The sequence below is a fragment of the Fringilla coelebs genome (assembly GCF_963513975.1).
Source record: "Fringilla coelebs genome assembly, chromosome: 1".
NCBI classification, from domain to species: Eukaryota; Metazoa; Chordata; class Aves; order Passeriformes; family Fringillidae; genus Fringilla; species Fringilla coelebs.
The window spans coordinates 90,261,438-90,279,907 of record NC_140028.1 but is presented as its reverse complement, the minus strand read 5'-3'; the positions used below and the strand labels follow the sequence as shown (position 1 = coordinate 90,279,907).

Below are 18,470 nucleotides of genomic sequence, written 5' to 3'. Positions count from 1 at the left end.
ATGAGATCCCCTCTCAGTCTTCTCCAGACTAAACAGGCCCAGCTCCCTCAGTCTCTTCTCATAAGAGAGATGCTCCAGACCTCTAATTATCTTTGTGACCATCCACTGGACCCTCTCCAGGAGCTGCTTGTCTCTCTTGCACTGGGGAGCCCAGAACTGGACACAGCACTCCACATGTGTCGGTCAAAGCTCCTGTGTTCCTCTTTTCCAGTAACTTGGCAACTATGGCAGGGCAGAAAGGAACTGATGCCAAAATAAAAAACTGAGCAGCATCACAACATAGGCAGACAGTATTTTCATGCCTATTGGATTTAAGAAAGCGTCTTTGCTAAATTAATACTAGAACAGTTTATACAATTAACAATTAGCTAGAGGCATACTAATTACTACAAAACAACCTCCCCTGCTTCCCCCAGTCCAACACACCCTGGCCTTTAAGGAATTTTTCTTTTTCCTGATGCTAACTCCTTCAATATGTTTACATGTAGAAGTCTCCATGTACCCTGTTCTGTCAAGCAAGCCAAGCTCTCCTAGCATCTTGTGAAATAAGCTTTCTTCTTATAACTCAATTGTTTCTCTAACACCTCATTTGCAGCTGTCCACTGGAAATCTCATGATTGATCCATCCCTGAATGTTATTTACCCTGTTCACAGTTGAATTAATCCTAATAGTTCATTTCTCAAAAGAGACTTCAAAACTGAGATTGTTTTCCTCCTAAATCATTCTCACTCAATAACCTGTCACTTGCCAAACTTTTTGGTTTGCTATTTATTATTTTTGTCTGTGCTAGATAAAATCTTTTCTGTTTTCTCTTCTGTTCTAGAGTAAGTCCACAACTCCTTCACATACCAAATTAGTTTTCACTCCATGGCTTTTATTAGACTGAATAATCACTAGTATGCAGGAGAAAACTTCATTGGTAGAAAAGCATCCTGAACTCTACACAGGGACAGAGCATGCATGAAAAAGAGAGACTGAAGTACTTCTTCCAGACTGCCTCCCACCCTAGCGGACATTTTCATACCCATTATGGCTTCCCAAATGCGCTGAAAATCAAGGACTTGGCTTTCTATTCTGTCAGTTTTCCTACAGCTTTGCATCAGAAACACGCTCAATTGTAATAAGAACTAGACACTAAATGACTGGCAGCACAACCCTCTAAATATTTACCAACAAGCAAAGAGGGAAAAAATACATGTCACCCAAACCCATACATGGATAGATTTCTATCAGCCCCACAGTTTTTTGGAGACAGAAGCTGAAGCCGCAGGCCCTGCTTGAGGACCCTTGCTCTCCATTAAGAGACAGAAACCACCCTGCACCTGAGAGCAACCACAAGGACAATGGTGCTCTTTAAAATAAAGATAAACCTTTAAAATAAAGGCTTAGGACATTGTATCAGCAAAACGGCAATTCTCACATCACTGGCGACCTGCAAACCCTGAGCCTATCGAGTACCACCAGTTTCATTTCCTACCCTTGTGAATGCACAAGGTAACTGAAAATGAATTGTGTGGTGTTCAGTGTGTCTTCTCCTCGAGGCGTGGGCTTCCAGTTTAATGCTCAATAACCAGAGAGAATAAATCTATGAGGATTTAAGATTATGATCAAGGGAAAACCCTCCTGAGCCAATGGAAATGCTGGTGTGCAAGGTCTGGAGTGATTACATAATCATCTAATTAAGACAGAAATTTATTCCCATAAATGGCACCATTCCCGTTTGATTTAAAATGAGACACAGCCAACTACGTTTTGATCAAGTCTCATTTATGCAACATCAAAATAGCACTAGCTGCCTTCTACGTAAAAGGAAAAAAGAGCTGAGCGACATCTCCACAAGATTCTTATTTCACCCTAATCCATAGAGTAACCAAAGCGATTAAAAATGAAACATTGTGTAAGTCAAAACTGCCTCTTAACCTCTTCTGGCCTTAACTCACACAGTCTATTAGAAATATGCAATCTAGAAATATTATGCACATATAAAAAAGTGTTGCTGATTTTTAAAAATAGCTCACATTTTAAATATCTATTTTTATTACACAATATTTCCCCTACAAAAGCAGATACATCCCAAAAAAGGACACCACACAATCTACTATACCAAAGACTTATGTTTGTACAGTTTCAGCTCAAGTGCCTTGATACAATTTCACATGACATACCTAACACTCAAACAAAATGGGCAGAAGAGTTCACCAAAATATCCACATATTTGTTCCATCAGAAACAGAAAGGAGTAGAGAAGCATTCAGAATTCCTACATGCTCACATGCACACCCCAGCCATCCACACACATCATTAGAACCTGAGCAGAACAAGTAGTTTAATGACACACTGCTGGGAAAGGCGGGGCTCAGATTTATGTAAGAACATGCTATAAGGAAGGAATAAATGATTTCTACTGCAGCTTTTAAAACAATTCTACTATTTTTGAACACTGTAAGAACCAGAATAGTATCATATTTAGAGTACCACTACAGAAAGAAATGGCATCATGTGGAGAAACATAAAAATTGTATATTCTATTGCTGTACATTTATTTAGTTACAAATCAAACTGATGAAATGTCTGCACTTATAGTTACATTTCTAACATAAAAGCAGCATGCCAAAAGAAAGAATACTGTCATTATGAAACTGTCCAAAAATTCATTTGCACCATGATAAAGTCACAGGCAGCAAGAGCCTACAGCATTTTGTCTTTCAGCACCCCAAAAAATACTACAGCTGGTCTTGTTAGAGAGTTTAAAAGTAGGTATATGAGTATTTTTTAACCTGTCATTAACCACAGTCTACATAGGTGGTGAGGAAAGAGATTATCAAAAAAATATGTCATGCTTTACTTTTTTTCTGTCACAAAGTTAGAGATGAAAATGAGATTAAAAAAATTAGAATAATAATTACCATAGAGGTGTTAACCTTTCCAATATTAATGTTCATACTAAGGCTTCTACTTTTGGCTACCTCTTTGCAGAAGTACTTGGAGTAATACTGCTAAAGCTTACATTTCAAATTATTCTCCAGTCTCATATTCTAATCCTTATATAATTCCAAGGTTGGCCCCCACCCCACACGTAAAAAGCTGTTCTACTGTCCAAGATATGATGGTAAATAAGGAAAAAAATAAATACTTGCAGCTGTGCCCCTCTTAGCCCTTACTTTCACTGCAAGAACAATGAACAAGTAAACAAGAACAAGTAAAGAGGGACAACTTTTGCCAATATGCACCAAGTAGTAAAGAATACAAAATGGATCATACCAGCTGTGTGTGTGTGTGTGTATATATATATATATTGCTGGCAAGACTACACAATTTTGAGTGCACAGTGGTCACACCACATTTAGCAGAACATTTTCCTATCTTTAAGTAAGCAATCAATTCATCTGACTAGACTTATGGAAAACAAGTACATTTACAAATTAAGTATTTCTAATCAACACAAATGTAAAGAGTTCTGCCATATCAGATGAATTGCTTAAAACAAAATATTCAACTTTAAATAATTATTCAATGCAAATATCAACTTTAGTGGTCAAAATTACAACTCACAGATAGAGCCTTGATAAAGGCATGCTCCAACAGGTTATTAAAATAGCAAATAGTTCAATTTACTCTTATCTTTTGGCTCTGGACATCCACAGAAAAAAAATCCACGTGAATGGTAACAGGAAAAAAACTCTTCCAGTGGTTATATAAAAGAATAAAAAAAGAATCAGAGTAGAGATCAGCATTTTATTTCTACTTCAATTAGTGCACAGTTCTAAACACCATTATTTACAAATTAACAGCATAAAAATGTTATTGGTTGCATGATTAAGAACATTTATTCATATGATAAAAGGGGCTTTGTATGGATGTAAATAGCATTAGCTGCTTCATTTAAAATATACCTTTAAAATTTGTTTTATTTATCTAAAGGAAATTAGAATGAATATCTATGCTAACATTCACTACTCTATTTTTTTATTCTTGGTTTTATCTTCAGATAATAATTCTCTCTCTCCTCTCATCATCTGGTATCACCCCACCCTTAGACACGCCTGCTTGAATTTTAGTTAACAAGATATCTGCGTATTCGCATTCTTTTACTAATTCTGATTATTACCACCTTGACAATAATGCAAAACGACAGACAAAAGCAAAGCAATAAACAAAAGCCCTGAAAAAATAGACAGTAAGTCACCATTTCTTTCCAATTTGCTAAATCAAGTTGATAATTAACCTGTCATTTACAGCACACCCTTTGCAAATCAGGCAATGGCGGTAACTGAGGAAATGAATTAAGCTAACTTTAATTTCATTTTGCATTTTACATTAACTTGGCAAGTTAAGGTGACAAATAACAAAGATGATAATAAAGTTCCACCTACGTGAATTCTTCTGAGTATTCTCAGTGCCTCCCGGAGATGACATGGCAGTAAGAAACAAGCAAGTAAAAAGAAACCCACCACTGGTCAAGTGAAAGCTCCAGTTACCAAGCAGCCCCAGTGATGTGCATCTTCACTGATGCAGAACAAAGACCTTTGCCAGAAGGCTGCTTTTTCAAAGCAGCGGTACCGCGACGGGCAGTTTGCGATGGGCCACTCGCACGCAGATGCAGCTGCACACACATGGATACTTCAACTCAGCGCCTCCCAGAACCTGAGCACAAGCTCCCAGCAGCTGGGCTCCACCAGAAATGCAGGCATGTATTTGGGAAGATACCACACGCTGCTGAACCAAGGGGTGCTGCGGAGACTGAAATCCTCCCAGCGGGATCTAATCTGATGACACGCAGCTACAGCATGTGTTTATTTGGCAGAGAGCTGGGAGCGTCTGCAAACGGTTCAGGAGCAAGGGGAAAGGTACAGAAGGGCTCTGAATTCTCTTTTTAATTAGGCACTGTTCACAAGGCTCACCCCTTAAAGTGCCTTTCCTTAACATGGCTTAGCTCAGATACCCCACAAACGTGATTACATACTATTCTTACTTCACACATAAAATATTAAAAGCCTTGGATGTGATTTTAAAATAAATTAGAACAGTATTCTCCACCGAAAACCGAATTTTCTGTATTATATATCCAGGCTACATTTTCATCAAAAACTGGAAAAAAAAAAAAAAGGTTATGCAGTTGAGAAAAAAAAAAATACAGCAACAGCGTATGACTGAGAATCTTTGGCTCTGCTGATGCTGCAGTTACACAACAGTGCATTTATGTTCAAAAACTGTAAGGCATTCCTCAGAATTGGGAACCCTAGCACACATTGCCTCTTCAGTTTAGGAGGGTGCACAGTGCTGCCAGAACCAGGACAGCCATAGCAATTCCTTTCTTTTACTTAAAAAGATCACATTTAGCAAACCTTCTCTGTGACAATTATCAAAATACAGAGTAGGGACAAAAAGCTATTATATTACAAATACTTTTCCAATCAACATCATTAAAAGTAAATATACCCAGAATGTTTGGCCTACAAAACTTAGGTTTAACTGGTGAAAATAACACCGAAAATATCTATGAGAAAGATTAAAAGAATAATAATAATCATGAGATAATCCCACTTCAGTCTGGACTTCGGTAATTAAAGGATAAATTCAAGTTACAGCTGTAGACAGAACTGCCTTCTATTTTTTTCCACATCAGTCATTTAAGCATTATAAACAATTAAAATATTACACCTTAAAATACTTTCTGTTCTACATAAACTGAGTATGACAGGACTTATGTTCCCATGAAATTGTTTCCTATTATCTGCACAGTTTGCTATTCACCCTGGCAATGGCTGAAGAAAAACCCTATTGTTACCCTGGCCTCCTCCACTCCTCACGAAACCAGGATTCTGCAAGGCTGATTCCACCACAGCCAACAGGAGCTGCACCTGCACACCCACAAGGCATCTTATCTTAAGCTGCAGTGATGCCAAATTTGTTGTAATACATCTGACCTCTGAAAGGGCTTTTGACTTAGTGAAATACTAGATTACAAAGAGATAGGAACCAAGGAAGAAAAGAGAGAACTACATAAATGCATAACTATTAAAATTTGTTGAGAGGATAAACCAGCCCCCTCAACATGCAATGCAAAGACAAGATGAGAGGGCATATGGGTGTCTCACGAAATAAAACCCACAAGATTCTCTAAAAATATATGAAGATGAAGCAGAATTTAATAGAAAGAAAGGTTCTTGCTCTTCACTCTTACCCAGTTAGAATTAGCATTAAAAAACCCCCGATAAACACAAGGTTTCAGAAGTATCAGTAATGTTAGTATCTATGGGTTATGCTAATTCATTGTCTGAATTATCCTTTCAGGTGACAGCCATCATGCAAAATCCTGAAATCTAGTTGAGCATGGAGACTACAAACTGCACTATTGAATCTGCAACATAAAAAATAAGATTACAGTCAAACACACGACAAACAAAAAATAAAAATAAGTAAATAAAAAGGCATTTAAAGCACTAGTCCAGAAGTGGTTTAGGGTAGAAGTGACAAAACCAAAACTTATCTTTGATCAGCCAAGTTACAACACTATTTATTCCAGGAAAATCTGACTATCTAGTTTGCCCATAAATAACCTGGTCTCTCTTTAAGAGCCTTTTGAACTTCCTTTAGAAACTCTACTCCCTATTTACAGCTTTGAAAATTCAGGCCTTTTTCCAATATATAACCACCTTAGTAATGAATGCCATTCTATCACTAAGATCCACCCAAGGCCGTACCGGCACTACCAAAAATAGCCCTGTTTTCATTTCACCAGTTGAAAACTAATAAAAAATGAGCAAAAGGAAATAATTCCTCATTATATCAAATTATTAAGAGCTGGGGTTTTTCAGTCTGGAGAAAAGATGACTTCAGAGAGACCTCACTGTGGCCTTAAGGGGGCTTAAAAAAGGAGGGAGAGGGACTTTTTAAATGGGCATATAGTGACAGGACAAGGGGCAATGGACTTAAAATGAGAAAGTGCAGGTTTAGATTAGATGTTAGGAAGAAATTCTTTACTCAGTGGGTGGTGAGGTACTGGCACAGGTTGGCCAGAGAGGTTGTGGATGCTTCATCCCTGGAAGTGTTCAAGGCTAGGCTGGATGGGGCTGTGAGCAACCTGGTCTAGTGAGTGGCACCACAGCCATGGCAGAGGGGTTGGAAACATGATCTTTAAGGTCCCTTTCAGCCCAAACCATTATATATTGAGTTAGTTGACAATGCAGCCTTCCTTTGGGCAAAGCACTGTTGAAATGGGCTTTCTGATGTAGTAATCAAAGGTAGAATTGTAGATAATTTTGTTTCTACAGTTGAAAATATGCCAAATATCCCCCTTTTTCCTCTTCCATTGAAATGTAAATTCTGTTTCTTGTATAGAAAATATTATCTGTCCTGAAGACTTGATGCTTATTAACATATTAGATAAATTTCTTTCCAGTCATCTGCAAAATAAATGAGTGCACAAGATATTATCCATTGTAGTTTGCTTCACTCTCAGTCTTAATACTTAATCCAGTAAATGTTTTGCTGCCTTGGCAAAGGCAGCTAATACATTTTCAATCACACCTCATGCTCAATTTGTGTTGCCAGCTGAGAACAAAGTCATGTTCAGAGGGTCAGCAAGAGGCAAGCAATTGCTTTTGTGCGTTATCCCAGAAAACTGAAAACTTCCACTGCTCCTGGGTATGTATTCCTAGACAGGACAAGTTCTCAAAGTTTGCCATTAAGTTTGAAAATTCAGCCAAACAGAACCAGATGCCCACAACTCAGCACCATCCACTGTGGGCTACAGAAATGTACATTTGAAAACTCAAACATACATTTCAGTGTTAGTAATATCTGTCCAGATGTATAAAGATTCAATTATTTACTGAAAAGGACTGAAAACAGTGAAAAACCAAGACTGAACTCTTAAATTCCTTAAATTCCTCTGTTTAAAAGGATTTTAAAACAAAATCACTGTTTTTTAAAAGGCTTGATTTTAAGGCCATACCATTTCAAGGAGGGCAAAAAAGGAGCAAAAATAGAAGACACAAAAAGCTAGATACAGACCTAGAAACTGTAAAAACGTTAAACAGACCCAAGAGTCTGCAAACTTGAAAACATAAAAAGTAAAATCAAAAGCAAGGTAGCTATAAGGATAATTCAGAATTATTTGCCTTTCACTCAAGGTTTGACCAGAAGTGCCCAAGACTCAAATCTTTCTGCTCCCTAGAGAATGGTTAGCATATATGAGATTCTTGCCACAAACAACACAGAGCATCCAAAGCTGCAAGGCCCTCCTTCCATAGCCCAGATGGGAAAGAAGCTAGTAAAATAAAACACAGCACTAACTAGAAATCTATCAGGGTATTTTCAGCTCATAGCAAAATAATGAGGAAAACGCCTCATATCAGAATATAAATCTGAAATTTAATTCCATTTTAGCTTTATTACAAAAGAATTAAGCAATTCTTTGCTGTTCTCTGGTACAACAAAGCAAGAGTTGTCTGTGCTACAAGGTTTAAATGTTGAAATTTTGGATCACAGAAATGTTAAAGTAATTGAACTCCATGTGGCTGGAATTAATTTCTACCACAATGTCACCTTACTCTTGCTCAGAAGAAACATACAGGATTATGTGCTCAAAATGACAGCTCAACTTCAAGAGCAGCTACGTCATTGAATTTATGAGCTTTGTCAACCACGAGCTGTAAAGACCTCATGCATCTGGAAGGCAATATGAAGGCAGGAAAAAGGAGTTTTATTTTAACAGCCATCAGAACGCAGCACAATAAAGAGGATCCCTAGACTGGTTGAAAAAAAAAAATCACTTTGACATACTATTTGTTAAAATGAGTAGATTTCAAAAAAATAGCAAACAAAGAGATGCAGTCAACAGACTGCTCCAAATATTGTGTGCTCTTAGAAGAGGGAACAGTGAAAGTCCAGAAATTAAAGTTTAGATATAAACATATTTAAGCTCCTGATAAAAGGACTGGAAAACTGCAATTTCAACAGCAGGTTTTTTTCATGCATCATATTAGATGCATGAATAGGGATGCCAAAAAAATCTGCATAAAAAATGTGACCTAATGACTTAACCTTGAAGGCAAAAGCAAGAAAAAACACCTCTTTAATTCACAGGTCAGTTTCTCAAGGAGTATTTCGATAAAGCTCTTAAAACTTAAAAGGCCTTGTTTGGGAGAGACCTCTGATTCAAAAGGCTGAAAACATATTTTGTTGTACTGTAAACAGAAGAGCTGAAAATGGTCATATGACCTGTTTCCCTAAGCTAGAATCAAACTAATCCTGTTAAAGCTTAGAAATATGCATGACTCAGTAGCCAAAGCCATGCATGTATTTGCCCTTGAAAAGTTGTTGCCACTTTTTATTGTCCAAAAGTGCTGTGTTGCTGATCTCTAAACAGCATCTAGTGCTTTAGTTCTCTTTCCAGAAGAGAACTCAAAACATTGCATCCTGAACTTTTTATTAAAAGGGACTTTTACAAACAAGTTTGAAATCTATCATGTATATAGTTCCTATTTGGATAAATTAGAAGTAAACTCAACAACATAGGCTATTACCACTGTGCAATTCTACTACTTTCAAAACTTTTTTTTTTTCCCCCTACTCTCACTGCTGATTACCTACCCCTTTATTTGCTCCACTCTTCCATCTTCTAATGAGATTTACAGTATTTGTAACTATTTACTACACAAACCTAGCTGCTCTGGAACTAAAGGTATGTTAACTCTAAAAAGAAAAAAATAAGTTCAAAAATGGTACCATGTGCCTAGAAGGATGATGGAATAATTTGAAATATCAGTGCAGGCCTAAATGCACTGGGTTTCAAGTATCACGAGCAAATAACCACACATGTCCTATCGAATTTCCAGTCTGTCAGCTGTAAAATGAAAATGATACCTTCCTAAACGATGCAAGAGCACAACCCATCAAATACTAAAATCAAAACCACACATAAATATCAAGTAAACTAAACGCTACAATTCCAAGAAATTGCCAAGATTCTGAACAGAACCCTTTTTTTTTTTAGCATCTTTATGAGTGTCAGCCAAGACAGGACAGCACAGAGCATAAGCCAGTTCCTACAAGCAGTTCTCCCAAGGCTGAAATTAGTGCAAGCTAGAAAGAAACTTGCAGGCTACTCCATATGGCATACCAATGTTTTCCAATTCATAAAACCACCATCTTTTATAGCAAAGACCTCTGTAAGATAAAGTACTAAAAAAAGATAAGGAACTGGACAACCTTTGAGATGTTCTGTCCCCATACTTCACATACACAAATGCCAGTGCTGCAGTAGTGTTGACAAAGACATCACACACTCATTCCCTGCCTACTTCAGAGAGAGATGTTTAACACAAAAAAAAAAAAAAAAAAAAAGCAGGAAAGCTTCTAACCTTCACTTTCTCAGCACCACAGATTATTAAATAATAATACATTTCAATTACTTTGTAATAGAAAACCCTTGTGGTTGAAAGAAGAGAGACTGGAAAGGTTTGTCCTGCCCCTGCACACTGTGGGTGCACCAAACAACAAAGGAGAATGTCTGGCCCTGTAAAAAAAAAGTCTTAAAGCAAAAGGAAGAACAGTAAAATCTATTCCTTACAATGAAATAGAGTACAATCTCCAATACCAACATGAAAAAGGCAGAAACAAATTCTAAAACATTGACAAGTACAAAAATAATTCATTATTTCTTAAAGTAGTATTACATTCTTATTTATTCTTATGCTTCTTAAATGTACTAACATCAACGAGCAAGAGAGTCAGTGGATTCTCAACACTTCTCAATGCTGCAAACTGGCATATATATATTTCTTATTAGGGGCCCTTCTGGGTGACCCCTGGTATCTTCAAAAAATATACTTAAAAGATCAATGAATTACCACTTTGTACCTTGGCACACACAGTGAGAAGTTGTAAATGAAACCAGGAACAATTCCATTTCTCGGTTGCGTAGATTTTGCTTCAATATTAAAATAAATAAATACTAGGTGCATATATAAGGGCACTTTAAATGTTTTTAAGGTTACAGACATTTTAAGATTTCACAAATTTACTAGACTACACCTGTATACCTATTTGTATTTACACATCCACAGAACTCCAGGGAAGTAAAGTTTTAAAACAGATCTGAGAGGTCTGTGAAGCCACTCAGCAGCCTTGTGAGTCACACCAGCACTCTCAGGGTCAGTGCCAAGATAAAATTTGCATTTTTTTTTCTGTATTCACTGTGCAATTGATGGGATGCATCACAGCATTCAAGTTTCTAGTGCAGTGCTAATTTGAATCTCAGACTAGACCATTCAGTTTCTTAATTCCAGTAAAACTTACTTTCTATCCTGAGCAAGGCATAAGAACTCATCACTGGTAAACATGACAGTTGCATCTGGATACTGAAAAAAGTGCATAGAACTCTCTTTTAACCCTTCTAGCAAACATATTGAAGGAATTTTTTTTGTGGTACTTTAATTCCTGCATATTCAGATAAAGTGATCTTGTATCTTTATGGAAGATATTTTTATGCAAGGCATTTACCATCCTTATATCCTGGAAGCTATTACTTTTTAGCATATGGTATTCAAATTCACAAATAACAAGTTACTATTATAAAAAAATGGCATTTTGGGTTTTTCCATTGGAACAGATTTTAATGTACAATGATTTCAAGTGCAAATGCATTAAAAGATGCAAGTGTATAGGAAGATATTTTAAACAGTTGTTCTTTATAGACCCTGCACTGGGTATTTCATGAACAGAATGCTGAGGAAGACATTTCACTCTTAGACAGTTACGCAAAGATAAATTAGTTGGGATGTAGCCTGTACTTGCAATATTAAAATGTAAAGAATCATCTACTCAACTACTTCACATGTTTCAGTTGGAGCCAACTTTTCCTGGCTTCTTTTGCTTTTTAGATTACAGTGTTAGGCTGGTAACTTAAGACACACTGCTTGCCCTTGCTGCTGCCTTTTTCCTTTCTCTGTGACAGGATTCCTATGGACATCCACAGAGTTATCTCAGTGTGCTTCATCAACTGGAACTAAAGCCAACCAAGTGACAGATCATTTTTGCCAAAATCTACTGAGCCCTGAAGCAGCTCAAAACAGAAAACTCAAGTAGGAGTCCCGAGTAAGATTGGGCAAAGCTGTCCTAGAACCAAAACATCTGCCATTATGTAAAGAATCCTTCACAACTAGGAATCCCCTACTCTCCCTATTTCCAGCTGATGAATGATATGCCAGGTAATGATGTAAGGTCCAAAGGGCCAGAAAAAGACTGTCTGAGGCCAATATAACAAATATCTCTACTTTACAATCTGGGTTGACAACAAAAAAATTCCAAAATCTGAGAACTTAATGAGTCACAAACCCAAGAACATTTCCTCCAAGTATGTATTGTAAATCAATTGTGCACCTGGATTTTTAGTAGTTTAATCCCAATTTCCTGGGAAATGTCAGGCAAAACAGTGAAAGCTGTTGCCAAAAATCAAAACACTGAATCTGGTTAATTTAAACCTTCTTGTAGTCATCTTCTAGAAAGGAATTAGACTTGCTTCACAAGACCATTCTTGAAATTTGCTTAGCTATTACTCCCCTTCTCTTCTGTCAGGTACAAGCTTGTCCACCAGTTCACTGTACATAAACCCACACAAATTAGGCTGACAGATGTTTAAAATCCATTTTCCATGATGAATCCCTCTATGCTTATCTAGCCTTCTCTTGGCTTTTACAACCAGTCTTTCATAAACAATATTGGAAATCTGTATGCCTCTGTATCCATTGCAGAGCCAATTGCTTAGTTTGGTATAAATTTCAAGGTCAACACACAGGTAGCACGTTCCTCTTCCATCAAAATAATTGTCTTTGTAAAATACTTACTGTCAAATAACATTAAAGTCTCTATTAAAACAACAAGGGGCCTAGAGAAAAATTACTTTGGAAACCACTCTTCTGGCTTCCAGAAACTTACTTAAAACACTTGATCAATACAAACAAAAAACTAGGATTCACTGTTCTCACAAGCACCAGGTTTGGATCAGAAGGAGCTGCCTTGCTTTGGATCAGAAGGAGCCTGACATTACCTTTGGTTTTGTATTGAGTTGCTTTATGTTGAAAGCTGTCAAATCAATCAACAAAAGGGTTGGTTTGGTAAGTTACAGAAAAATGACATTTTACATAATCTCTGTTGCTTATCTACTACTGTAACTGTTATTTTCCTTTTGTAGCACCACAAAGATGAGATAGTAATGAACTGAAAAGGCAAAGGAATACAGCTGATAGAAATTTCCATCCCTCTTTTCAATTTCAAAAGACAATTGATTGACATAAGTCAGTGCACCCGACTTCATTCTCATAAATACTAGTCACAAACCCACAGTCATATCCTATCCAAAGGAAGAGAAAATAGCAATTCTCAAGTTGATCAAACACTAATGTCAGCATGTAGAGTAAGCCCCAATTTAGGATTTACTGAAAATGGGACTGTGTTCCATCTATGTACCAGAGACAAAGCAATAGTACATGACAGAGTTGCCAGCCATTACATCATATAATGGACAAATATTTGTATATATCATCAAGTGTCTCCAACAAGTTGAGCTACAAAAATTAAATTTGCATAATACTGTCAAAATTCCCAGGAAACAGCCAGACAAAAACCTAACATGTAACAGCCTGCAACATGCGCCAAAAATATATCTGTGCTGAAAGAGACATCAACTAGTTGAAGAAAAAGCCCTTAACTACAGAAATTGAACACCAAGGGAAAGCCTTGAATTAGACAAGGGAATCTCTGAAACCTAGATAAGACAACAAAATATCTGTGTTCTCCCTACACTTGGGACTCTCTCAAAGAAAAGAGTAGCAAGAACAGGTAAAATGAAAAATACACAGCCGGCTGGGTCAACACAAAATTAACGCTGTCAAATGTAGAAGGGCAAAAGTTCCTTCCTAGTTTCACTTAATACACAAATTACAGTAATTCTTACAAACATGTAAGTAGAAAATAAAAATAGACTTTACCTTTGAATGTCTCCAGTTCCTTCCTGTTAGAGAAGAGCAGAATTAAAAATATAATTAGAAATGCCACATGTAAGAGCTACAGGATTTATTTCACATGCTTTAAGATTCACTAAAAGACAAAAATTGTAGAATTTGACCATATATAACAGTAATATTACTACATGTGTTTATCTAAAGCAAACAAAATCAACCTATTTGTAAATTAGGCCACCACCTCTTTATAAACATGTACAATTATATAAATTCTGCACACTTATATCTAGCTACATAATTTCCAGATACACTGCTCCAAAAATAACCAAGACTTCCTAAGGCATTAGTTACTAAAGCATTCTTTACTTAGCAGAGATTTACCAATTTACAGCACAGTGAATAACAATTTGTGTTCCATTTTCATCAATGCTATTCAAAAACAACTTTGCAACACCGAAGGAGAAAAATCACTCCGTTAAAAGAGAAAGACAGGCAAAGAGACATACAGTGACATTCCTCAGAGGAGAGGATTTTCAAGTATGGAATATGACACATAACCCACAGTACACATGTACCAGAAAGCTAAGAAATGAAGAAAAAGATAATAGTATCTTTTTTGCCTTCATACCGGGCCACTTTCTACTTTTAGTGGTTATGCAATTGTGAATGCAGAGGCTATAAAATGAACAGAAAAAAATATCTTCTCTGTTTTAAAGAAATTGCAAAATGCTCCAATTGCCATTACTACAACGTAGTGATTCATCATGAATTTAAAGGCTAAAGAAGAATCAATGTAATAACTGAGATAAGGAAGAATCCTGGCCTTACAAAACACTCATTTAAATCAAACATTTTTTCAGCCTGCACCTCACAGAATGTCTAGTTAAATTCTGAATTCAGAAGCAAAAGTGACTGTAAGAAAAATAAATTAAAGACTGAATTCACAGTTGTCCAGATAAATTCTATTCTCTATCCACTGACTAAAGCACTCTACAGTCACCTACCAGAGACACTGTTTCACAATACAGATGCTATACCATAATAACCCCTTCTCCCTTAAAAGATGATGCAATTCAGCATTTAGTCTTGCATCAAGAACAGACAAAACTCACTCAAAGCTGAAATAATTTATTCTCTAAGCAGGCCAAAGTATTCTAAAAGAAGCAAGAGAATGCATTTACCTCCACATTTTCAGAGAACATCCCACTTTTGTCACCAAATGTTAAATACAGGTTTTTGAAAGAATGGGTGCTTTACCAGGAAATAAGCTAGAGTGTGATTCACAGTAAAGAATTCTATTAGTTGCAACTTCCTGTGAGTATCTATTTCCTTTCCTGCTTCTCCTCCATCCCTTTCCCAAGCTAGTTTCTCCCTTTTATACCAGAGAAAAAAGCTACTTTATAATACCTGTGATTTGCAGGCTTATATGCCAAAAAATTTTTCCTAGCCTGTACACTCTAAATAGAGTTACAAAATTCTTAAACACTCTCACAAGTTGCCCTCCTTTTTCTTTTAATAATGGCACAATAGTTGAGGAAACAACAGCCACAGGAAATGGCTGTTTTCCATGGACTAAAACAAACTTTCACAAGATGTTTCTTTCCGTAGTGCGAGAAAATCTTGTGAAAGTAAGAGGGGGAAAACTACATTACTTGCACCTAAAATCAGGAGATTTCATGACAGTTGTCTGCAAAAGGAAAGATGAAACAATTACTGCCATTGTGTTGAAAGAGGTTAGTAAACAAGATGGCAATACAGTAGCCAAGTGGCAATCACTCGACTTCTCTAAACCTCCAGAATTTTCCTTTTCAAAATCCATCAATATTTTTAGGGTTGAGATGCACTAAGATGTTGTCCCTATATCCATATACATAATTACCATTCATTAAGAAAGTTGGAAATTAATATTTGACAATAACTTTTTTCTCTCTGAAAAATTAAAAGTATCTATGATTAGCATACAGTAAAAATACAGATTTGAAATATAAAGATCTGTACTTCATTGTATTCTCATACCAATTCAGACCCAAAGACTGAAGATTTTATATTTTACACAGCATGAATTAAACATATCTTGTGGTTTCTCACAAGACTTTCAATAAAACTTCTATTTAGAAATACATAATGAAGTACATGCTTATTGAAACCATGTTCATCAGCAGCAGCATGGAACATTTTTTTTCTTATTCATTAAGTCAAATTATCCAAATAAAAACTTGGAAATTTAAAAATTTTAATCCTTAATCTCATTTATCAGCAGCTTTGGTAAGAACATGACACTAAACTGAGAAGGAAAAGGAACTGACTTGTAATGAATTGGAAAAACAAATGGCTTAAGAGTATATCACTACATTTTCTAGTTGGGTAATTAAGGCCTGGCACACAGATGTACAGAGAAAAACATCTAACAGAGTATTACACTTCCCCCCTTTACAACTAAATAAATGTTTTTGTATTTACTGATAAACTGCCAGAAGGAAGATACCTCCTTTGTCTTCTCTAAGAGTCAAGAGACAAAAAGTCATCTGCAGAATGCACTGACCTCACATTAAGAACTGAACTTCATATTAGGAACACAGACAATGTAAAGAAACAGCAATTTGTGAGAGTAATTAAAATGAAAAGGATTAAATTGAAAGCAGTTTTAGAAAAGTGGCCTTCAAAGCAAGGTTAAAAGACAAGCAGGAGGAAACATGTAAGGCAATTGAAAGCGCTCCATTGGGAAATGCTCCTGGATTTTAAAGAGTTTTCATCCAAAAGAACACTCATGCACTTTGCAGACGGATGAGATAACCCTTTCCAGCACTATTAGAAGGAAAACACACACCTGCCTTGCCTCTGGCCTCTCTACACATGAAGGCTCTTGAAGCCCAGTATGGGCTCCTCAGCATCTGTCCAGGATTAAAGGAGCTCCCATGTTGAGTCCAACCACTGATCAGTACAACGACCTGGCATCTGACTATATGCTCTTCAGCTACTAAATTTTAGGTTACTGACAAAAAACCTGGCTAGTTACTCATATAAGAATACATTTTAGCCTTTCATAGTTAACTGTAAGCATTCAGAAGAAAGGACTAAATTAGGAGGCACATTATAATATAAATAGCTCTTTTCAGCGAAAGACGAAGTTCAGCACCTCTGAGCAAGAAAAAAAGGCTAAAATAACAAACTGAAGTCTAACATATCAGACTATAAAGGCATGGAGACACTTCAAAAGTAATCTCGTTCTGTATGCAGAGCAATTCCTTCCTGAGAGGCAAGAGGCTGTACAGGCTCCACTGACACTGAAATTATGTCCATGAAAACTATCTGGCCACACATATAGGTAATAGTGTTAATCCCTGCCTTCCCAGTTGCTTGTTTTCATAAAATAGATGGGGGGAGGGGCACTTAATTACTCTGTGAAATTCTGTACATGTCAAAGTTAGTTAGCAGTTTTTAAGATACCTGGAATGTTCCAATGATGATGCTGTCTGTGGTCTCAACTTCTTCATTTACAGAAAAGTCAAGATTCAGGGTTTGTCGTAAGAATATATAATTGTGGATAGAACAGGTGAAACAAATCATCTACAATATATGACTTGTCCCACAGGGTAACTGACTAGAGTTACAATCTAGTTAGAAGGCAGATACAAATTCCCAAGGACCTTCCCATTCCTCTAGGGCTTTTCATTGCATTGTTCGATTAACCCTGCTCTAGCCACTGAGCAGATGAGATGGACACAAGGAAGACTGTGCTGGTATCACTGAGAAAGAAAAATAAATCTAGGAATCAGAACATGGGAGGACCAGGAGGCATAACTATCCTGCTTTACGTTACTGAGATCAAAGGGAATTTAATTTGTTCAGCAACAATAAGAAAAAAAATTAAAATCTCTGGTTCTACTGTATCTTGCAAAGGTCTGTAACACTAAGATCAATTTCCTAAGTGTAACTAAACATCAAGAAATCTAGTTAAATGCCTAGGAGACTACAGAAACACTACATTCCTTAAAAAGATGCCACCAGCCAGAATTGACAGAATTTACTTGCTCTTCAAGAAGAAAATAGGCAGATAAGAAAGCAACAAAGTCCTAAATTAATGCAGGAAGAATTTTATAAGACGAGCTCTGAAAGCAACAGTCAGTAAACTCCAACTACTAGACTCACATATAAACAAAAGACAATATCAAGACAGAATATGAATGCTAAAAATTGAGGACTGAATTTAAAAGATTTTACAATTATACATGTTAATAAATGTTGAGTCGCAAATACTATTTACAAAAAATATATTTGAAGAAAGTGTAGATGCTTATCAGCAAATTAATCTAAAAATAGTTATGGCATCTAACACAACCCAACCCAGAAACTCAGAAATGCTGCATTTCCTCTGCTATGTCTGGTACAGTTAAGTTTTCAAAATTATGTATTAAAAAAAAAAAAAATCCTTCCATAGCCTGACTCAAGCTTTAGTAAGCTAAAAGAACTGAGAACTCAAAACATATGTCACTTGTAGGTGC

The 18,470-nt window shown here is 36.4% G+C and overlaps 1 protein-coding gene across 2 annotated transcripts in view; it reads right to left on the bottom strand.

The window, feature by feature from the left end:
- The window catches only part of DTNBP1 (dystrobrevin binding protein 1), a 63,274-nt gene that overhangs the window by 21,473 nt on the left and 23,331 nt on the right, over positions 1-18,470 (bottom strand). For both annotated transcript variants that reach the window (XM_084209895.1, XM_084209896.1), the window contains exon 7: positions 13,996-14,018. In XM_084209895.1, the coding sequence (XP_084066021.1) occupies positions 13,996-14,018 (23 nt within the window). The remainder of the gene's footprint in view (positions 1-13,995; positions 14,019-18,470) is intronic.